At 42.0% G+C, this 24,486-nt stretch overlaps 1 protein-coding gene across 3 annotated transcripts in view; it reads left to right on the top strand.

Moving 5' to 3' along the window:
- Window positions 1-24,486, top strand: part of UBAP1 (ubiquitin associated protein 1) — a 100,767-nt gene that overhangs the window by 48,633 nt on the left and 27,648 nt on the right. For all 3 annotated transcript variants that reach the window (XM_053701039.1, XM_053701037.1, XM_053701038.1), the window contains one exon: window positions 23,943-24,131. In XM_053701039.1, coding sequence (XP_053557014.1) covers window positions 23,943-24,131 — 189 coding nt within the window. The remainder of the gene's footprint in view (window positions 1-23,942; window positions 24,132-24,486) is intronic.

Here is a 24,486-nt window from a genome sequence, read left to right as displayed (position 1 = left end):
GTTTATAATGCTGTTTAGCATTTAAAGTCTTCATTTCAAAGCTTTAAAAATAATGTATTAGGTGTTACTTATGCCAATTTTGAGAGGGGTCTGGAACCTAACTCCCTCACTTCCCATTGACTTACATTATAAACTGGGTTTCAATTTACAACGGTTTTGATTTACAATCATTCCTTCTGGAACCTAACCCTGGTGTAAACTGAGGGCTACATATATATATATATATATATATATATATATATATATATATTTTAGTAGACAACCCAAAGTATTGATCTAGGCCCATTTTGGTATATTTCATGCCACCCTTTCACCGCCAAATGCGATCTAATGTGGAAAAGTTTACACTTTTTTTTTTTTTTTTTTCCTAAACTTTAGGTTTCTCACTGAAATTATTTACAAACAGCTTGTGCAATCATGGCACAAATGGTTGTAAAAGCTTCTCTGGGATCCCATTTGTTCAGAAATAGCAGACATATATGGCTTTGCCATTGCTTTTTGGTAATTAGAAGGCTGCTAATTGCAGCTGTGCACCACAGTTATATTCCCAGCAGTGAAGGTGTTAATCAGGTAGCTTGTAAGGTTAATTTTAACTTTTGTGTAGAGATTACCCTTCTACCTGACACTTTCCACCCCCTGATCTCAAACAGCTCTCTTCCCTCCCCCACCCCCCATTGGTCACCCCCATCTTAAGTACTGGTAATCTGCCAGTATTCAGTTTTACACCTTTTATTATTTTCCTTAGTGTAGGATTTACCCCCTTACGTCCCACCTCCCTGAACCCTCCCAAAAAGCTCTCTAACCCTCCCCCTTCTAACTAATTCCTGCCATCTTAGGTACTGGCAGCTGTCTACCAGTACCCAGTTTTAACCCCTTAATGACCAGACCATTTTTCAATTTTCTTACCCTTAATTTTCCTCTTACTCATTTTCTGTACCCACACATATTATATACCGTTTTTCTCGCCATTAAATGGACTAAAGATACCATTATTTTCATCATATCTTATAATTTACTATAAAAAAATATAAAATATGAGGAAAAATGGAAAAAACATACTTTTTCTAACTTTGACCCCCAAAATCTGTTACACATCTACGACCACCAAAAAACACCCATGCTAAATAGTTTTAAATTTTGTCCTGATTTTAGAAATAACCAACGTTTACATGTTTGCTTTTTTTGCAAGTTATAAGGCAATAAATACAAGTAGCACTTTGCTATTTCCAAACGCGCTAATTTTGAAAAAAAAAGTGTAGTTACATTGGAACACTGATATCTGTCAGGAATCCCTGAATATCCCTTGACATGTGTATATTTTTTTTTTTAGAAGACAACCCAAAGTATTGATCTAGGCCCATTTTGGTATATTTTATGCCACCATTTCACTTTAGGTTTCTCACTGAAATTATTTACAAACAGCTTGTGCAATTATGGCACAAATGGTTGTAAATGCTTCTCTGGGATCCCCTTTGTTGAGAAATAGCAGACATATATGGCTTTGGCGTTGCTTTTTGGTAATTAGAAGGCCGCTAAATGCCGCTGTGCACCACACGTGTACTATGCCCAGCAGTGAAGGGGTTAATTAAGGAGCTTGTAGGGTTAATTTTAGCTTTAGGGTAGTGTAGTAGACAACTCCAAGTATTCATCTAGGCCCATTTTGGTATATTTCATGCCACCATTTCACCGCCAAATGCAAGCAAAAAAAAGTTACATTTTTCACGATATTAGGTTTCTGACTGAAATTATTTACAAACAGCTTGTGAAATTATGGCACAAATTGTTGTAAATGCTTCTCTGGGATCCCCTTTGTTTAGAAATAGCAGACTTATATGGCTTTGGCGTTGCTTTTTGGTAATTAGAAGGTCGCTAAATGCCGCTGCGCACTACACATGTATTATGCCCAGCAGTGAAGGGGTTAATTAGGTAGTGCTTGCAGGGTTAATTTTAGCTTTAGTGTATAGATCAGCCTTCCACCTGACACATCCCACCCCCTGATCCCTCCCAAACAGCTCTCTTCCCTTCCCCACCCCACAATTGTCCCTGCCATCTTACTTTCTGGCAGAAAGTCTGCCAGTACTAAAATAAAAAGTGTATTTTTTTTTATTTTTTAAAAAAAAATATTTATTCAGCGGTGATGGACCCCTATCTTAGCTCCCAACCTCCCTGATCTCCCTCCCCCTGCTACCTATATGCCGCCATTCTGGGTACTGGCAGCTGTTTTCAATAATAACTTTTTCTGTAGTGTAGCTGCCCCCCTCAATACTCCCTCCCCCTCCCAGATCCTTTTAGATTAATATTTTATATTACTAATCAGTAAGAGACTGAAAAAGAGTACAAATGCAGCACTCATAACGTTTTCGTGTTCTTTTTCAATAAATGTGGTGGCATAAAGCAGAGAAACACAAATACAACTTAACGTTTATTATATTAACGTAAAAAAGAGAAAATATAGGAAAAATAACACTTAAAATATGCATATGCCTGTTTTGTGGTTAAATAGGACAGAGTATGAAATCCGCGGCTCAAATATTACCTGTAAATAGGGTTGCTTAGGATTCCTGTCTGTGATTAACCCTGTAATTTTATCGGTATTGATATCATACAATGGCTAGAAATACACTTAAGTGTAGGCATACATCTGCAGCCTATGAGTTTTAAATAAATAAAAAATTACGGTGTAACGATTGATTACCCCATTATGAAAGGTAGGGGATAGGTCTGAGACTACTAGGTAAATTACTTGTCAGACTCTGGGACACAGTTATGTAAGCATGGTCTAGTTAGGGCCTAAGCATGTTCTCAGTAAATGGTTGATCATAGGGACCAGAGACCTATACCTTTGGATTACCGTAGGAAATGTAGACCAGTCACCTATACCTAGGGGTTACCATGGGAGATGATAGTGATTATTGAAACACTCGTATAGAGGAGCTCAGTTTGTAAAAACAGTAAACTTGATCCCAGAAAATATCAGAGATCTATACCTATTAATTACCACTGTCTACAATAAGAGAGAAAGTGCTCATATACAAGAGCCAAAGTATAACCTATGTGTGTTCTCAATAAATCGTTAATCTAAGGAGATCACAAATCTATACCAATGTATAACAGTTATTAGTAGTATGAGTATCTTCAAATTATAGCCTGTACACATTCTCTCCAAAATGTCATTCTATGGAGACCATGAACCTATACCTGTAAAATTACCACTAAAGGTAGATATAGCATATACATATGCACAAAGCCTATACCTATAAATTACTGCTATAAGTGATATAAATACTGGGGCACGTAGTGTGCAGGTACTAAGTAAATAGTGAATTGCCTTTCTGGAAATAACAAGAAATTGTGCCAATTCAATATCACTATCATAAGTAGAAAGAACAGGATGTGCTTGTATTGGAAAGCCAATCTCCGTATGTATCGCTAGAAAAGAGTGTGGTAATATAGTAAATACCTATTAATACCTTGGTTAAAGTCTATAAATGTTCTCAACAAATTGTGGCTCAAAGGACATCGGTACCTATACCTTTTTGATTACCGTTGAATTACCGCTATGGGTGATAATAGATACTATGGTACTAGTATCTAGGTACTGAATAAGTAGCAAATTACCTTTCTGGAGATACCAAATATACCTATTAATACCGTTTACTATGGTGTATAAATGTTCTCGAACGGATTATGGCTCAAAAGAGAGTGATACCTATACCTTTAAATTACCGTTAAATTACAACTATGAGGGATAGTCGATGCTATGGCACTAGTGTCCAGGTGCTAAGTTATTAACAAATTACCTTTCTGGAAATACCAGATATACCGTTTACTATAATTGTTCTCAACAGATTAGAGCTCAAAGGAGACTGATACCCACTATGAGTAATGATAAATGCTATATCACTAGTATCCAGATCCTGAATTTGTTACAGATTATCTTTCTGGAGATACCAGAGATCTATACCGTTTAAGTACCACTATCTTAGTGAAAAAATAGGAGATACTCGTAGTGAGAACCCAATCTCTGTGTATAATGCCAGGTGAGAATATTGTGATCCTCAGAAAAATATTCTAAAATACCTATTAATACCGTTTAAAGTACATAAATACAGGCATAGCGAGTTAAAATACAGCAACCATGGCGAAACACGTCAGTGGCTTCCCAGCTCCCTTTCCCTTTTTTTAACTCACTATGGCCCTAACTAGACCATACTTGCATAACTCTGCTTTCTGACAAGTAATTTACCTAGTAGTCCCAGACCTATCCCCTACCTTTCCCCAACTTTCATATTGGGGTAATCAATTGATACACCGTAATTTTTTATTTATTTAAAACTCATAGGTTGCCTACATGTATGCCTACACTTAAAGGGACACTGAACCCAATTTTTTTCTTTCACGATTCAGAGAGAGCATGCAATTTTAAGCAACTTTCTAATTTACTCCTATTATCAATTTTTCTTCGTTCTTTTGCTATCTTTATTTGAAAAAGAAGGCATCTAATCTTTTTTTTTTTGTTGTTGTTTCAGACTCTGGACAGCATGTTTCTATTGGTGGATGAATTTATCCACCAATCAGCAAGGACAACCCAGGTTGTTCACCAAAAATAGGCCGGCATCTAAACTTACTTGCATTTCAAATAAAGATACCAAGAGAATAAAGAACATTTAATAGGAGTAAATTAGAAAGTTGCTTAAAATGTCATGCTCTATCTAGATCGTGAAAGAAAACATTTGTTTGTCCCTTTAAGTGTATTTCTAGCCATTGTATGATATCAATACCGATAAAATTACAGGGTTAATCACAGACAGGAATCCTAAGCAACCCTATTTACAGGTAATATTTGAGCCGCGGATTTCATACTTCTGTCCTATTTAACCACAAAACAGGCATATGCATATTTTAAGTGTTGTTTTTCCTATATTTTTTCCCTTTTTTAAGTTAGTATAATAAACGTTAAGTTGTATTTGTCTTTCTCTGCTTTATGCCACCACATTTATTCAAATATAACACGAAAACGTTATGAGTGCTACATTTGTACTTTTTTTTTTTTTTTTTTCAGTCTCTTACTGATTAGTTTCAAGCACCTCCCCATTGTTGTGTCAAACAATTGATATTCACTCATATGGGAACGTTTATTTAACTCAGTAGTGCCATTGGTTTTCTCTACTAAAGTTCCCCCCCCCCCCCCCCCCCTCACTTCATGGATCATTGGTGGTAGTGGTTGCTGCGCGCCCCCGCAGGCAGCCTCCCGCACTCTCCCGCCATCCGGCGTGCACATTACACTTACAGGAACCGGATGCCGGGTAGTGATGGGCCGCCCACCCGCCTCCCTGCTAAGCTCCCACCAACGAACGGCACCATCGCTACCGGTGCAGAGAGGGACACAGAGTGGCTCTCTGCGCATTGGATGCTTGTAAAAGGGTATTGTAGGATGCCTCAATATCGACTGCAATACCCTAAAAGCGTCTGGAAGCGATCGCAATCGCTTCCAGCACTCAATTAGACAAATGACGTACCAGGTACGTCCATTGTCAATGACAGTTTTTGCAGGATGTACCTGGCACGTCAGTTGTCATTAAGGGGTTAATATTATGGGGAGTCCACGGAATCATCAATTGCTAGTGGGAATATCACTCCTGGCCAGCAGGAGGAGGCAAAGAGCACTACAGCAGAGCTGCAATATATGTTGCTTCCCTTGCCCATAACCTCCAGTCATTCTCTTTGCCTGCGTTGCAAGGAGGAGGTGAAGTTTTGGTGTCTTATCTACAATCAAGATTTTTTTTATTTTAAAGCAAGAGTAGTTTTGCTCTGATCTTTCTAAAGGGTCTAGCCCATGTCAGTCTCTTCAGTAGGGCAGTGGTGGCTTTTAAGTAATTGGGAACTTGTGGGGTATAATCCTCACCGCGTTTTCCCAAAACATGTTGCTGCCATATTTAGATAGCCTGAATAAGTTTATTCAGTCTTTCTGTATTTCCACATGTCCATGTGAGGGTGAGCTGTCCTGCTGCCGGACAGATGAATATTAAGGTAAGTGCCAATTTTATTTTTCTATGTAGCAGGGAATAAATTGGCACTTGAAACACTGCAGGGGGGACGTTTTTTAATATTCCTGTCAGGATGCAGGTTTTTATGGCAGTTTTTGCAGGCCCTGTTAGTGTGAGGAGTTAATTTGTTTTATTTTTTTTGATGGCTCAGTAAAGATCCGTTTTTAGTAACTGATTATGTACTTTTTCGGGGGGGGTTTGTTTGTTTTTAAGCCTGTTTTCAAGAAAGTTGTTTTAGAAAAAAAAATGGCTTTTTTGTTTGCTGTAGGACATTCTTTGATGTCAGTTATTTTTTTGGGCGCTTTTTTCACTTCCTGTAAGAGTGAGATGCACATATTTCTGATGCTCTGCTGTTTAGAAGGCTTCTTGCTGTTTTTGCTTCTCTGGAATCCAGATCGTAAACATGATCAATTTTTTTTCCCTCTGTTTTCTGCAGGTTGCAGGACAGGTAGGGCACCTCAGTAATTCTGCTGAGGTGTAGAGTGTTACATAGGGTATGGGTTTTTTTGTTTTTTCTTGATTTGGTAATTTTAAAGGGAACATTTCATTTAAGAACGTTTTTTTTTTTTGTTGTTTTTTTTTTGGTTCTGTATTATATCCTTTGTTAAAAGATATATAAAAAAAAAGTTAGATATTTAATTGGCTTCTTTTTTTGTATTATGGTTCAGGATGTTACCTGTAGCTTATGTTTTGATGCCCAGGTGGAACCCCCAGTACCTTTTTGTTCTTTATGTATTGAAAGAACTTTAGCTTATAAAAATAGATTTTTTTGATTCTGAGCCATCATTAGCTAAGGTGGATGCTGTTCAGGAGCCTCCTGTTTCAGATGTGCCGCAGCTTTCTCCTCAACCATCCCAATCCTATTCATCTGCACATGCAGTGCCCTGTGTTTCCTCTCATGCTCCGTTTGGAGTTACTTTGCAAGATATTGCTGCCCAGGTATCTTCTGCGGTATCTGAGGCGCTGTTTGCTTTTCCCATGCTACAGGGAAAACGCAAAAGGAATTTTAAAGAAACAGTAAGTAAGGTTTCTGATCCTGAGGTGGCTAATCAAAGTCTTTCCTCTCAGAAGTCTATATAATTCCTTCTACTGATGCTGAAATTGTGTCCTTAAGATTTAAGCTGGAACACCTCCGCTTGTTACTTAAGGAGGTTTTGGCTACCTTGGATGACTCTGATACTTCTATCGTTGTAAACCCTAAGAAGTCTAGTAAGCTGAACAAGTATTTTTATGTTCCCTCAGCGGTGGAGGTTTTTCCGGTTCTAGACTGTGCTTCTGAGATTATTGCACGGGAGTGGGAGAGACCTGGTATTCCTTTTTCTCCATCTCCTATTATTAAAGAGAATGTATGTTCACCAAGGTCATCAATGGCAGCCTGCAGTGTGTATTGCTACTGTTAGCAGCGCTGCAGCTTAATGGTTTGATGCTTTGTCTGATTCTATTCGGACAGATTATCCTCTTGAGAAGACCCAGGACTGGATTAAGGCTCTTAAGGTTAGCCTAGTCCTTTATTTCGGATGCTTCCTTACAGGTCATTAAACTGGGAGCAAAAATGTCTGGTTTTGCGGTTCTAGCTCGCAGAGCCCTTTGGTTAAAATTCTGGTCTACGGATGTTTAGTTATTAGCAATTCCCTACAAGGGTAAGACATTGTTTGGGCCTGATTTGGCTGAATTTTTTTCAGATATCACAGAAGGAAAGATATCTTTTCTTCCTTAGGATAAGCAGAAAGGGCGTCAGAGTAATTTTCGTTCCTTTCGTAACTTTAGAGGTAAACCCTCCACTTCCTCTTCCGAGCAGGAAACTATCCATGTCTTCCTTGAAGTCTGGTCAGTCTTGGAACAAGGGGAAACAGTCTAATAAGCCTACGGCTGACTCCAAGTCAGCATGAAGGGTCGCCCCTGATCCAGGACCGGAACTAGTAGGGGGCAGGCTTTCTCAATTTCCTCAGGCTTAGATACGAGATGTCCCAGACCTGTGGGCAGTGGAAATTGTATCTCAGGGGTACAAGATAGAATTCAAGACTTTTTCTCCCAGAGGTAGGTTTCTTCTCTCAAGATTATCTGTAGACCAGATAAAGAGAGAGGCTTTCTTAAATTGTATCAAGGATCTTTTTGCCCTGGGAGTTATAGTTCCAGTCTCGGGGCATTGCTGTTGTGACTTATCTGGATGACATTCTGGTTCAGGCGCCGTCTTTTCAACAAGCAAACTCTCTCATACAGAGATCTTGTTGTCTTTTCTTCGTTCCCACGGTTGGAAGGTAAATCTGGGAAAGAGTTCTCCGATTCCAGCCACAAGAGTAGTGTTTTTAGGTACCATAATAGACTCCCTACTAATGAAGATATTTATGACAGAGGTTGGAAAAACAAAGATCTTCGACTCTTGTCTTGCCCTTCAGTACTATCCTCGGTAGTCAATGGCTCTATGTATGGAGGTAATTGGTCTGATGGTAGCTTCCATGAACATTTATTCCTTTTGCTCAGTTCCATTTCAGACCTCTGCAGTTATGCATGTTAAGGCAATGGAATGAGGACTATGCGGATCTGTCTCCGCAAATAGTTCTGGATAAGGCGACAAGGGACTCTCTTCTGTGGTGGTTGTCTCAGGATCACCTCTCCCAGGGAACTTGCTTTCGCAGACCTTCCTGGATGATCGTGACCATGGATGGCAGCCTTCTAGGTTGGGGAGCAATTTGGGGGTCATTGAAGATTCAGGGTCTTTGGACTCGGGAGAAATCAGTTCTCTGTATAAACATTCTAAAACTGAGTGATTTTCAATGCTCTACTGGCCTGGCCTGAGCGAGCCTTAGCCCGGTTTATCAGGTTCCAGTCGGACAACTTAACTTCGGTGGCGTACATCATCCACCAGGGGGGGGAACTCGGAGTTCCTTGGCCATGTCAGAGGTGGCCCGGTTAATCCAGTGAGGGGAGTCTCACAACTTGTCATTCTGCGATCCACATCCCAGGAGTGGACAATTGGGAGGCAGATTTTCTGAGCCAACAGACCTTTCATCCAGGGAGTGGGAACTCCATCCGGAAGTATTTTCCAGTTTAATCCTCAATTGGGGGCAGCCAGAACTGGATCTCATTACTTCTCGGCATAATGCTAAGCTTCTGGGGTATGGCTCAAGGTAAAGGGATCCACAGGCTTTCTTGATAAATGCTCTGGTGGTTCCTTGGAATTTCAATCTAACATACATATTTCCTCCTTTTGCTCTCCTGCCAAGAATCATTGCTCAGATCAAGCTGGAGAGGGTGTTGGTGATTCTCATAGCGCTGGCGTGGCATTGCAGGATCTGGTATGCAGATCAAGTGAAAATGTTGTCTCTACCTCCGTGGAGACTCCCTCTGAGGAAGGACCTTCTACTTCAGGGTCCTTTTTCTTCACCCAAATCTCGTTTCTCTGAAGCTGACTGCTTGGAGATTGAACGCTTGATTTTATCTAAGCGTGGGTTTCCAGAGTTGGTCATTGAGACCATGATTCAGGCTCGTAAGAGTGTGACAAGAAAGATTTACTATAAGACATGGCGTAAATATCTGTATTGATGTGAATCCAGAGGCTACTCTTGGAGTAGAGTCAGGATTCCTAGGATTTTGTCTTTTCTGCAGGAGGGTCTGGAGAAGGGTTTGTCAGCTAGTACTCGGAAAGGTCAGATTTCTGCGTTGTCTATTTTGTTGCATAAGCGTTTGGCGGATGTGACAGACGTGCAATCTTTTTGTCAGGCTTTGGTTAGTATTAGGCCTGTGTTTAAGCCCGTTACTCCTCCCTGGAGTCTTGTTCTTAGAGTTTTACAGCGGGCTCTGTTTGAACCTATGCATTCCTTGGATATCAAGATGTTATCTTGGAAGGTTTTGTTTCTTGTTGCTTTTTTTTCTGCTTGGAGAGTTTCGGAACTCTGCTCTGCAGTTTGATTCTCCTTATCTTATTTTCTCTTGTAAAGGTGTATCCAGTCCACGGGTTCATCCATTACTTGTGGGATATTCTCCTTCACAACAGGAAGCTGCAAGAGGACACCCACAGCAGAGCTTTCTATATAGCTCCTCCCCTAACTGCCACCCCCAGTCATTCTCTTGCAGCTCTCGACAAGAAAGGAAGTATCAAGAGAGATGTGGTAACTTAGTGTAGTTTTTACCTTCAATCAAAAGTTTATTTTTAAACGGTACCAGCGTTGTACTGTTTTTACTCTCAGGCAGAAATTGGAAGAAGAATTCTGCCTGGAGGTTTTGATGATCTTAGCAGTTTGCAACTAAGGTCCATTGCTGTTCTCACACATACCTGAAGAGTATGGAAAGAAAACTTCAGTTGGGGGGACGGTCTGCAGATTGCCTGCTTTGAGGTATGTTCAGTATATTTTTTTCTAGAGAGATAAGGTCAAGAAAATGCTGACAGTGCCTGGTATATTTAAGGTAAGCCTGATACAGTGATTTAACAACAACTGGGATCATGCTTGCAAATAAGGGTTAATATTCATGTTAATACTTATATTACTTAGTGTAAAAACGTTTGCATGATTTATAAAAACGTTTTTTCTCTGAGGGTGATAAATCTTTATTTGGGGCCTAGTTTTCCACATGGCTTGTTAGATTACTCCTAGAAGTACTTTTTTAAGGCCCTCTGACTTTGAGTGCATGGTAGGGAGGGGCCTATTTTCAAGCTCTAAATGTGCAGTTTATTTTCAGTCTGAGACATCCAGCTTCCCTGAAGGAGTCCTCTGGCTTATAGGACCTCTATAGAGGGTTTTGTTCCTGCAAAAATCGTTTTTAAGGGCAGGTAGGAGCCACAGCACAGCTGTGGCAGTGTGTTTGACTGTTTGTTAGCAGTTTTAATGTTTTTCTAATTCATTTTTGGGCCTGAGGGGTTAATCATCCATTTGCAAGTGGGTGCAATGCTGCTTTAGTCCCTTATACACACTGTAAAAAATTCGTAGAGTTTACTACTTTTTATCACTGTTTTGCAGTTTATGTGGTAGTTTTTTTCTCTTAAAGGCACAGTACCGTTTTTATATTATTGCTTTTTTTCACATTTATTAAAGTTTTTCCAAGCTTGCTGGTCTCATTACTAGTCGGTTAAACAAGGAAACTCCTTGTTCATTATGTTTAGAAGCCATTGTGGAACCCCCTCTTAGAATGTGTACCAAATGCACTGACCTTTCTATAAGTTATAAAGATCATATTATGGCTTTTAAAGATTTCTGAGGTTTCTGAGACTGACAAAAGGGAGGTTATGCCATAGCTCTCCCCACGTGTCAGAACATATAACTCCCGCTCAAGGGACGCCAAGTACATCTAGCGCGTCCAATGCGTTTACCTTACATGACATGGCGGCAGTTATGAATCATACCCTCACAGAGGTATTGTCCTAACTGCCAGGGTTACAAGGAAAGCGAGACAGCTCTGGGGCTAGAACAAATACAGAGCTAAGCAGGAGAGCTTCTATCTGTGGGTGACTTCTCTGATTCAGGGAAGGCGTTTCTTTAGTCTGACTCTGAAATGACAGCATTTAAATTTAAGCTTGAACACCTCCACGTGTTGCTCAGGGAGGTTTTACCGACTCTGGATGACTGTGACACCATTGTAGTCCCAGAGAAATTGTGTAAAATGGACAAATACTTTGCAGTGCCTGTTTACACTGACGTTTTTCCAATCCCTAAGAGGTTTTCAGAAATTATTACTAAGGAATGGGATAGACCAGGTGTACCGTTCTCTCCCCCTCCTGCTTTTAAAAAGATGTTTCCTATAGATGCCGCTACACGGGACTCGTGGCAGACGGTCCCTAAGGTGGAGGGAGCAGTCTCTACCCTAGCTAAGCGTACAACTATTCCTGTCGATGACAGTTGTGCTTTCCTAGATCCTATGGATAAGAAATTAGAGGGTTTCCTTAAGAAAATCTTTATACAACAAGGTTTTATTCTCCAGCCTCTTGCATGCATTGCCCCAGTCACTGCTGCAGCGGCTTTCTGGTTCGAGTCTCTGGAAGAGGCTCTACAGGTAGAAACCCTGTTGAATGATATCCTTGACAGGCTTAAAGCTCTTAAGTTAGCCAATTCATTTATTTCTGACGCCGTTTTTCATTTAACCAAGCTAACGGCTAAAAATGCAGGTTTTGCCGTTCACACGCGTAGGGCACTATGGCTTAAATCCTGGTCAGCTGATGTCACTTCAAAGTCTAACCTTCTCAATATCCCCTTCAAAGGGCAGACCCTATTTGGGCCTGGACTGAAGGAGATCATTTTTGATATTACTGGAGGAAAAGGCCACGCCCTTCCACAGGATAGGTCCAACAAGTTAAGGACCAAACAGACTAATTTTCGTTCCTTTCGAAACTTCAAGAGTGGCGCAGCTTCATCTTCCTCTTCTACAAAACAAGAGAGAAATTTTGCCCAGTCCAAGCCAGTCTGGAGACCTAACCAGGCTTGGAACAAGGGGAAACAGGCCAAAAAGCCTGCTGCTGCCTCTAAGACAGCATGAAGGAGTAGCCCCCGATCCGGGACTGGATCTAGTGGGGGGCAGACTTTCTCTCTTCGCCCAGGCTTGGGCAAGAGACGTCCAGGATCCCTGGGCTCTGGAGATTGTTTCCCAGGGATATCTTCTGGATTTCAAAGCTTCATCTCCAAAGGGGAGATTTCATCTCTCACAATTATCTGCAAACCAGATAAAGAGAGAGGCATTCTTACATTGCATTCAAGACCTACTAGTTATGGGAGTGATCCACCCAGTTCCAAAGGAGGAACAGGGGCAGGGCTTCTATTCAAATCTGTTTATAGTTCCCAAGAAAGAGGGAACTTTCAGACCAATCTTGGATCTCAATATCCTAAACAAATTTCTCAGGGTCCCATCCTTCAAGATGGAGACTATTCGAACCATCCTACCTATGATCCAGGAGGGTCAATATATGACTACCGTGGATTTAAAGGATGCTTATCTACACATTCCGATACACAGGGATCATCATCCGTTTCTCAGGTTTGCCTTCCTAGACAGGCATTACCAGTTTGTGGCTCTTCCCTTTGGGTTAGCCACGGCACCAAGAATCTTTACGAAGGTTCTAGGGTCCCTTCTGGCGGTTCTAAGGCCGCGGGGTATAGCAGTGGCCCCTTACCTAGACAACACCCTGATACAGGCGTCGACCTTTCAAATCGCCAGGTCCCATACGGACATTGTTCTGGCATTCCTGAGGTCTCACTGGTGGAAAGTGAACGAAGGAAAGAGTTCTCTCTCTCCCCTCTCACAAGAGTTTCCTTCCTAGGAACTCTGATAGACTCAGTAGAAATGAAGATTTATCTGACAGAGGTCAGATTGTCAAAACTTCTAACTTCCTGCCGTGCTCTTTATTCCACTTCCCATCCGTCAGTGGCTCAGTGTATGGAGGTAATCGGATTAATGGTAGCGGCAATGGACATAGTTCAGCCCGCCTACATCTCAGACCACTGCAACTTTGCATGCTCAATGAGTGGAATGGGGATTACACATATTTGTCCCCTCTACTAAATCTGGATCAAGAGACCAGGGATTCTCTTCTCTGGTGGCTATCTTGGGTCCATCTGTCCAAGGGAATGAGTTTCCGCAGGCCAGAATGGACTATAGTAACGACAGATGCCAGCCTTCTGGGCTGGGGTGCAGTCTGGAACTCCCTGAAGGCTCTGGGTTCGTGGACTCAGGAGGAGGCCCTCCTTCCGATAAACATTCTGGAACTAAGAGTGATATTCAATGCTCTTCAGGCTTGGCCTCAGCTAGCTGCGGTCAGGTTCATCAGATTTCAGTTGGACAACATCACGACTGTAGCCTATATCAACCATCAGGGGGGATCAAGGAGCCCCCTGGCAATGTTGGAGGTTTCAAAGATAATTCTATGGGCAGAGGTTCACTCTTGCCATCTCTCAGCTATCCATATCCCAGGAGTAGAGAACTGGGAGGCGGATTTTCTAAGTCGGCAGACTTTTCATCCGGGGGAGTGGGAGCTCCATCCTGAGGTATTTGCCCAGTTGATTCAACTATGGGGCAAATCAGAACTGGATCTCATGGAGTCTCGTCAGAACGCCAAGCTTCTTTGTTACGGGTCCAGGTCCAGGGATCCCAAGGCAGCGCTGATAGATGCTCTAGCAGCGCCCTGGTCCTTCAGCCTGGCTTATGTGTTTCCACGGTTTCCTCTGCTCCCTCGTCTGATTGCCAAGATCAAGCAGGAGAGAGCTTCGGTGATCTTGATAGCCCCTGCGTGGCCACGCAGGGCTTGGTATGCAGATCTGGTGGACATGTCATCTTTTTCACCATGGACTCTGCCGCTAAGGCAGGACCTTCTACTTCAAGGTCCCTTCAAACATACAAATCTAATTTCTCGAACGCTTGATTCTATCAAAGCGTGGTTTTTCCGAATCGGTCATTGATACCTTAATTCAGGCTCGAAAGCCTGTCACCAGGAAGATCTATCATAAGATATGGTGTAAATATCTTCACTGGTGTGAATCCAAGGGTTACTCATGGAGTAAGGTCAGGATTCCTAGGATATTTTTCTCCCAGAAGGATTGGAGAAGGGATTGTCAGCTAGTTCCTTAAAGGGACAGATTTCTGCTCGGTCTATTCTTTTGCACAAACCTCTAGCTGAGGTTCCAGACGTTCAGGCGTTTTGTCAGGCTTTAGTTAGAATCAAGCCTGTGTTTAAACCTGTTGCTCCGCCATGGAGTTTAAATTTAGTTCTTAAAGTTCTTCAAGGGGTTCCGTTTGAACCTTTGCATTCCATAGATATTAAGCTTTTATCTTGGAAAGTTCTGTTTTTAGTAGCTATCTCCTCAGCTCGAAGAGTTTAGGAGTTATCTGCTTTACAATGTGATTCCCCTTATCTGATTTTCCATGCAGATAAGGTAGTGTTACGTACCAAACCTGGGTTTCTTCCTAAGGTGGTATCTAATAAGAATATCAATCAGGAGATTGTTGTTCCTTCACTATGTTCTAATCCTTCTTCAAAGAAGGAACGTCTATTACACAATCTTGATGTGGTTCGTGCTTTAAAGTTTTATTTACAAGCTACGAAGGATTTTCGTCAAACATCTGCTTTGTTTGTTGTCTACTCTGGACAGAGGAGAGGCCAAAAGGCTTTGGCAACTTCTTTCTTTTTTGCTAAGAAATATAATACACTTAGCTTATGAGACTGCTGGCCAGCAGCCTCCTGAAAGAATTACAGCTCATTCTACTAGAACAGTAGCTTCCTCATGGGCTTTTAAACATGAGGCCTCTGTTGAACAGATTTGTAAGGCGGCGACTTGGTCTTCGCTTCATACCTTTTCTAAATTCTATAAATTTGATACTTTTGCTTCTTCGGAGGCTATTTTTGGGAGAAAGGTCTTACAGGCAGTGGTGCCTTCCGTTTAAGTTCCTGCCTTGTCCCTCCCTTCATCCGTGTCCTAAAGCTTTGGTTTTGGTATCCCACAAGTAATGGATGAACCCGTGGACTGGATACACCTTTACAAGAGAAAACAAAATTTATGCTTACCTGATAAATTTATTTCTCTTGTGGTGTATCCAGTCCACAGCCCGCCCTGTTATTTTAAGGCAGGTGTTTTTTTATTTTTAAACTACAGTCACCACTGCACCCTATAGTTTCTCCTTTTTCCTTGCTTGTCTTCGGTCGAATAACTGGGGGTGGCAGTTAGGGGAGGAGCTATATAGACAGCTCTGCTGTGGGTGTCCTCTTGCAGCTTCCTGTTGGGAAGGAGAATATCCCACAAGTAATGGATGAACCCGTGGACTGGATACACCACAAGAGAAATAAATTTATCAGGTAAGCATAAATTTTGTTTTTCATTCTGATAAGGTGGTTTTACATACTAAATTAGGTTTCCTACCTAAGGTTGTTTCAAACAAGAATATTTATTGAGATTGTGGTTCCTTCTTTGTGTTCTAATTCTTCTTCTCCTAAGGAGCGTTTATTGCACAACCTAGATGTTCGTGCATTGAAGTTCTATCTTCAAACGACTAAGGACTTTTGTAAGTCACTGCTCATTCTACGAGGGCGGTTTCTTCTTCCTGGGCATTTAAAAATGAAGCTTCTGTGGAACTGTTTTGCAAGGCTTCAATTTTGCATAGTTTTTTAAAGTTTTATAAATTTGATACTTTTGCCTCTGCTGAGGCTTCTTTTGTGAGAAGGGTTCTTCAGGCAGTGGTGCCTTCTTTTTAGGTCTACCTGTCTTGTCCCTCCTTTATTATCTGTGTCCTCTCGCTTGGGTGTTGATTCCCACTAGTAATTGATGATTCCGTGGACTCACCATATCTTAGGAAAGAGAACCTAATTTCTCCAACATAGGTGTGTCCGGTCCACGGCGTCATCCTTACTTGTGGGATATTCTCTTCCCCAAAAGGAAATGGCAAAGAGCCCAGCAAAGCTGGTCACATGATCCCTCCTAGGCTCCGCCTTCCCCAGTCATTCTCTTTGCCGTTGCACAGGCAACATCTCCACGGAGATGGCTCAGAGTTTTTTGGTGTTTAAATGTAGTTTTTATTCTTCTATCAAGAGTTTGTTATTTTAAAATAGTGCTGGTATGTACTATTTACTCTGAAACAGAAAAGAGATGAAGATTTCTGTTTGTAAGAGGAAAATGATTTTAGCAACCGTTACTAAAATCGATGGCTGTTTCCACACAGGACTGTTGAGAGGAATTAACTTCAGTTGGGGGAAACAGTGAGCAGACTTTGGCTGCTTGAGATATGACACATTTCTAACAAGACTTGGTAATGCTGGAAGCTGTCATTTTCCCTATGGGATCCGGTAAGCCATTTTCTTAATTTTCAATATAAGAATACAAGGGCTTCACAAGGGCTTTATAGACTGGTAAACATTTTTCTGGGCCAAAACGATTACTATATAAGCATGTTTAATGGTTTATAACTTAGGAGAGTTATTTTAATCTTGGCAAATTGTTAAAAAAACGGACAAGCACTGTATTGGACACCTTTTTCACTGGGGGCCTTTTCTAGTCATAGGCAGAGCCTCATTTTCGCGCCAGTAATGCGCAGTTGTTTTTGGAAGGCAAGGCATGCAGATGCATGTGTGAGGAGCTCAGATCCACTGAAAAAGCTTATTGAAGGCGTCATTTGGTATCGTATTCCCCTCTGGGCTTGGTTGGGTCTCAGCAAAGCAGATACCAGGGACTGTATAGGGGTTAAATGTAAAAACGGCTCCGGTTCCGTTATTTTTAGAGTTAAAGCTTTCAAATTTGGTGTGCAATACTTTTAAGGCTTTATGACACTGTGGTGAAATTTTGGTGAATTTTGAACATTTCCTTCATACTTTTGCGTATATTCAGTAAAAAAGTGTGTTCAGTTTAAAATTTAAAGAGACAGTAACGGTTTTATTTTAAAACGTTTTTTGTGCTTTGTTACCAAGTGTATGTCTATTAACATGTCTGAACTATCAGATAGACGATGTTCTGTATGTTCGGAAGCCAAGGTTCCTATCCATTTAAATATATGTGATAAATGTGACAAACAAAGTAGGGACAATGATACCACTGATAATAATGTTGCCCAAAACGATTCCTTAAGTGAGGGGAGTAAGCATGGTACTGCATCATCCCCTTCTATGTCTACACCAGTCTTGCCCACTCAGGAGGCCCCTAGTACATCTAGTGCCCCAATCCTCCTTACTATGCAACAATTAACGGCTGTAATGGATAATTCTATTAAAAACATTTTAGCCAAAATGCCCACTTATCAGCGAAAGCGCGACAGCTCTGTTTTAGATACTGAAGAGCATGAGGACGCTGATGATAATGGTTCTGACATGCCCTTACACCAGTCTGAAGGGGCTAGGGAGGTTTTGTCTGAGGGAGAAATTTCAGATTCAGGAAAAATTTCTCAACAAGCTGAACCTGATGTTATTACATTTAAATTTAAATTGGAACATCTCCGCGCTCTGCTTAAGGAGGTGTTATCTACTCTGGATGATTGTGACAATTTGGTCATTCCAGAGAAATTATGTAAAATGGACAGGTTCCTAGAGGTCCCGGTGCCCCCCGAAGCTTTTCCTATACCCAAGCGGGTGGCGGACATTGTAAATAAAGAATGGGAAAGGCCCGGCATACCTTTTGTCCCTCCCCCTATATTTAAGAAATTATTTCCTATGGTCGACCCCAGGAAAGACTTATGGCAGACAGTCCCCAAGGTCGAGGGGGCGGTTTCTACTCTAAACAAACGCACCACTATCCCTATAGAAGATAGTTGTGCTTTTAAAGATCCTATGGACAAAAAATTAGAGGGTTTGCTTAAAAAGATGTTTGTTCAGCAAGGTTACCTTCTACAACCAATTTCATGCATTGTTCCTGTCACTACAGCAGCGTGTTTCTGGTTCGAGGAACTAGAAAAGTCGCTCAATCAAGCATCCTCTTATGAGGAGGTTATGGGCAGAGTTCAAGCACTTAAGTTGGCTAACTCTTTTACCTTAGACGCCACTTTGCAATTAGCTAGATTAGCGGCGAAAAATTCAGGGTTTGCTATTGTGGCGCGCAGAGCGCTTTGGCTAAAGTCTTGGTCAGCGGATGCGTCCTCCAAGAACAAATTGCTTAACATACCTTTCAAGGGGAAAACGCTGTTTGGCCCTGACTTGAAAGAGATTATTTCAGATATCACTGGGGGAAAGGGCCACGCCCTTCCTCAGGATAGGTCTTTTAAGGCTAAAAATAAACCAAATTTTCGTCCCTTTCGCAGAAACGGACCAGCCCCAAGTTCTACATCCTCTAAGCAAGAGGGTAATACTTCTCAAACCAAGCCAGCCTGGAGGCCAATGCAAGGCTGGAACAAAGGTAATCAGGCCAAGAAACCTGCCACTGCTACCAAGACAGCATGAGATGTTGGCCCCCGATCCGGGACCGGATCTGGTGGGGGGCAGACTTTCTCTCTTCGCTCAGGCTTGGGCAAGAGATGTTCTGGATCCTTGGGCGCTAGAAATAGTCTCCCAAGGTTATCTTCTGGAATTCAAGGAGCTACCCCCAAGGGGAAGGTTCCACAGGTCTCAATTGTCTTCAGACCACATAAAAAGACAGGCATTCTTACATTGTGTAGAAGACCTGTTAAAAATGGGAGTGATTCATCCTGTTCCATTAGGAGAACAAGGGATGGGATTCTACTCCAATCTGTTCATAGTTCCCAAAAAAGAGGGAACATTCAGACCAATCTTAGATCTCAAGATCCTAAACAAATTTCTCAAGGTTCCATCGTTCAAAATGGAAACCATTCGGACAATTCTTCCTACCATCCAGGAAGGTCAATTCATGACCACGGTGGATTTAAAGGATGCGTATCTACATATTCCTATCCACAAGGAACATCATCGGTTCCTAAGGTTCGCCTTTCTGGACAAGCATTACCAGTTTGTGGCACTTCCATTCGGATTAGCCACTGCTCCCAGAATTTTCACAAAGGTACTAGGGTCCCTTCTAGCGGTGCTAAGACCAAGGGGCATTGCAGTAGTACCTTACTTGGACGACATACTGATTCAAGCATCGTCTCTACCACAAGCAAAGGCTCATACGGACATTGTCCTGGCCTTTCTCAGATCTCACGGGTGGAAAGTGAACGTAGAAAAAAGTTCTCTGTCCCCGTCAACAAGAGTTCCCTTCTTGGGAACAATAATAGACTCCTTAGAAATGAGGATTTTTCTGACAGAGGCCAGAAAATCAAAACTTCTAAGCTCTTGTCAAGTACTTCATTCTGTTCTTCTTCCTTCCATAGCGCAGTGCATGGAAGTAATAGGTTTGATGGTCGCGGCAATGGACATAGTTCCTTTTGCGCGCATTCATCTAAGACCATTACAACTGTGCATGCTCAGTCAGTGGAATGGGGATTATACAGACTTGTCTCCGACGATACAAGTAGATCAGAGGACCAGAGATTCACTCCGTTGGTGGCTGTCCCTGGACAACCTGTCACAAGGGATGAGCTTCCGCAGACCAGAGTGGGTCATTGTCACGACCGACGCCAGTCTGGTGGGCTGGGGCGCGGTCTGGGAACCCCTGAAAGCTCAGGGTCTTTGGTCTCGGGAAGAATCTCTTCTCCCGATAAATATTCTGGAACTGAGAGCGATATTCAATGCTCTCAAGGCTTGGCCTCAGCTAGCAAAGGCCAAATTCATACGGTTTCAATCAGACAACATGACGACTGTTGCGTATATCAACCATCAGGGGGGAACAAGGAGTTCCCTGGCGATGGAAGAAGTGACCAGAATAATTCAATGGGCGGAGACTCACTCCTGCCACTTGTCTGCAATCCACATCCCAGGAGTGGAAAATTGGGAAGCGGATTTTCTGAGTCGTCAGACTTTTCATCCGGGGGAGTGGGAACTCCATCCGGAAATCTTTGCCCAAATAATTCAATTGTGGGGCATTCCAGACATGGATCTGATGGCGTCTCGTCAGAACTTCAAGGTTCCTTGCTACGGGTCCAGATCCAGGGATCCCAAGGCGACTCTAGTGGATGCACTAGTAGCACCTTGGAGCTTCAACCTAGCTTATGTGTTCCCACCGTTTCCTCTCATTCCCAGGCTGGTAGCCAGGATCAAACAGGAGAGGGTATCGGTGATCTTGATAGCTCCTGCGTGGCCACGCAGGACTTGGTATGCAGATCTGGTGAATATGTCATCGGCTCCACCGTGGAAGCTACCTTTGAGACAGGACCTTCTTGTTCAAGGTCCGTTCGAACATCCGAATCTGGCCGCACTCCAACTGACTGCTTGGAGATTGAACGCTTGATTTTATCAAAGCGAGGGTTCTCAGATTCTGTCATTGATACTCTTGTTCAGGCTAGAAAGCCTGTAACTAGAAAAATCTACCATAAAATATGGAAAAAATATATCTGTTGGTGTGAATCTAAAGGATTCCCATGGAACAAGATAAAAATTCCTAAGATTCTATCCTTTCTTCAAGAAGGTTTGGAGAAAGGATTATCTGCAAGTTCTTTGAAGGGACAGATTTCTGCTTTATCTGTTTTACTTCACAAAAAGCTGGCGGCTGTGCCAGATGTTCAAGCTTTTGTTCAGGCTCTGGTTAGAATCAAGCCTGTTTACAAACCTTTGACTCCTCCTTGGAGTCTCAATTTAGTTCTTTCAGTTCTTCAGGGGGTTCCGTTTGAACCCCTACATTCCGTTGATATCAAGTTATTATCTTGGAAAGTTTTGTTTTTGGTTGCAATTTCTTCTGCTAGAAGAGTTTCAGAGTTATCTGCTCTGCAGTATTCTCCTCCTTATCTGGTGTTCCATGCAGATAAGGTGGTTTTGCGTACTAAACCTGGTTTTCTTCCGAAAGTTGTTTCTAACAAAAATATTAACCAGGAGATAGTCGTGCCTTCTTTGTGTCCGAATCCAGTTTCAAAGAAGGAACGTTTGTTACACAATTTGGATGTAGTTCGTGCTCTAAAATTCTATTTAGAGGCTACAAAGGATTTCAGACAAACATCTTCCTTGTTTGTTGTTTATTCTGGTAAAAGGAGAGGTCAAAAGGCAACTTCTACCTCTCTCTCTTTTTGGCTTAAAAGCATTATCAGATTGGCTTATGAGACTGCCGGACGGCAGCCTCCTGAAAGAATCACAGCTCATTCCACTAGGGCCGTGGCTTCCACATGGGCCTTCAAGAACGAGGCTTCTGTTGATCAGATATGTAAGGCAGCGACTTGGTCTTCACTGCACACTTTTACCAAATTTTACAAATTTGATACTTTTGCTTCTTCTGAGGCTATTTTTGGGAGAAAGGTTTTGCAAGCCGTGGTGCCTTCCATCTAGGTGACCTGATTTGCTCCCTCCCATCATCCGTGTCCTAAAGCTTTGGTATTGGTTCCCACAAGTAAGGATGACGCCGTGGACCGGACACACCTATGTTGGAGAAAACAGAATTTATGTTTACCTGATAAATTACTTTCTCCAACGGTGTGTCCGGTCCACGGCCCGCCCTGGTTTTTTAATCAGGTCTGATGATTTATTTTCTCTAACTACAGTCACCACGGTATCATATGATTTCTCCTATGCAAATATTCCTCCTTTACGTCGGTCGAATGACTGGGGAAGGCGGAGCCTAGGAGGGATCATGTGACCAGCTTTGCTGGGCTCTTTGCCATTTCCTGTTGGGGAAGAGAATATCCCACAAGTAAGGATGACGCCGTGGACCGGACACACCGTTGGAGAAAGTAATTTATCAGGTAAACATAAATTCTGTTTTCTCTTGTTAAGTGTATCCAGTCCACGGATCATCCATTACTTGTGGGATATTCTCCTTCCCAACAGGAAGTTGCAAGTGGATCACCCACAGCAGAGCTGCTATATATCTCCTCCCCTCACTGCCAAAAGGCTTCAAAGTCGTGTTTGAGGAGGGTAACAATCACAGTAGTCTGTGGCAGTTGTTGTGACTGTGTTTAAAAAACGTTTTTGTCATTTATTATTCTGTTTTTGTTATTAAGGGGTTAATCATCCATTTGCAAGTGGGTGCAATGCTCTGCTGACTTGTTATACATACACTGTAAAAATTTTGTTAGTGTAACTGCCTTTTTTCACTGTTATTTCAAATTTTGTCAAAATTTGTTTCTCTTAAAGGCACAGTAACGTTTTTTTATATTGCTTGTTAACTTGCTTTAAAGTGTTTTCCAAGCTTGCTAGTCTCATTGCTAGTCTGTACAAACATGTCTGAAACAGAGGATACTTGTTCATTATGTTTAAAGCCATGGTGGAGCCCCATAGGAGAATGTGTACTAAATGTATTGATTTCACCTTAAACAGTAAAGATCAGTCTTTATCTATAAAAGAATTGTCACCAGAGGGGTCTGTCGAGGGGGAAGTTATGCCGACTAACTCTCCCCACGTGTCGGACCCTTCGCCTCCCGCTCAAGGGACGCACGCTAATATGGCGCCAAGTACATCAGGGACGCCCATAGCGATTACTTTGCAGGACATGGCTGCAATCATGAATAATACCCTGTCAGAGGTATTATACAGATTGTCTGAATTGAGAGGCAAGCGCGATAGCTCTGGGGTTAGACGAGATACAGAGCGCGTAGATGCTGTAAGAGCCATGTCTGATACTGCGTCACAATATGCAGAACCTGAGGACGGAGAGTTTCAGTCTGTGGGTGACGTCTCTGAATCGGGGAGACCTGATTCAGAGATTTCTAATTTTAAATTTAAGCTTGAGAACCTCTGTGCATTGCTTGGGGAGGTATTAGCTGCTCTGAATGACTGTGACACAATTGCAGTGCCAGAGAAATTGTGTAGGCTGGATAAATACTATGCAGTGCCGGTGAGTACTGATGTTTTTCCAATACCTAAAAGGCTTACAGAAATTATTAGTAAGGAGTGGGATAGGCCCGGTGTGCCCTTTTGCCCACCTCCTATATTTAGAAAAATGTTTCCAATAGATGCCACTACACGGGACTTATGGCAGACTGCCCCTAAGGTGGAGGGAGCAGTTTCTACTTTAGCAAAGCGTACCACTATCCCGGTTGAGGACAGTTGTGCTTTTTCAGATCCAATGGATAAAAATATTAGAGGGTTACCTTAAGAAAATGTTTATTCAACAAGGTTTTATTTTACAGCCCCTTGCATGCATTTCGCCTGTCACTGCTGCGGCAGCATTCTGGTTTCTGGTTCAGTGTCCCTTTAATAGTTTTAAATTTACTTTTTGGGCTGGCTCTTACATTTGTCATACTTTGCCATCAATCCTAACTTATTTTTGCATCTGTATGTTTATACATTTATTTAAGTCTTGTGGATAATATAAAGTATTTTGGCGGTTAATAAATTGAGGTGGTTGAATGGCCTGTTTTATTGTCTACCTTTTGCTTTTTTATCTTTATAAACACTGATCTAACATTATTACCGTTCTTTGTTATGCATGTAATTAAATACATCATCATTTTCTGAATTCCCTTTTCCAGTATATTGCATTATCGAAGGTGCCTAGTGGAGTCTTCTGCACCAAGAGGCTGGCAGGGCCTGGCTACGAGGAGCTGCTGCAGGCGCTCTCAAGCAGTGAGAGGCAATGTGCAGAAACTATAGTCGGTATGGGATACTCATACGAGCACGTCATGAGAGCAATGCAGAAGCAAGGCCAGAACGTGGAACAGGTAGGTGACGCTGTCGTGTATCTGGTTTGATTAGAAGTAATCTGTGTGTAAAATCTCGTAACATATATTAAAAACAAAAGAAAATATTTTTGCAGTTTGCCTACATTGTAAATAAATTTAGTACTGTTTACAGTTACCTTTTAAAGGGACAGTCTAGTCAAAAGTAAACTTATGATTCAGACGGGGCATGCAATTTTAAACAACTTTCTTTCCTATTGGCTTGGAGAATCCGCGACTCCATTCTAATTACTAGTGGGATATTCAACTCCTGGCCAGCAGATGGAGGCAAAGAACACCCCAGCAGAGCTGTTAAGTGTTACTCACATTACCCATTATCCCCAGTCATTCTTTGCCT

This window comes from Bombina bombina, chromosome 2, assembly GCF_027579735.1.
Source record: "Bombina bombina isolate aBomBom1 chromosome 2, aBomBom1.pri, whole genome shotgun sequence".
In the NCBI taxonomy this organism is placed as follows: Eukaryota; Metazoa; Chordata; class Amphibia; order Anura; family Bombinatoridae; genus Bombina; species Bombina bombina.
This window is presented reverse-complemented; position numbering and strand designations above follow the sequence as displayed.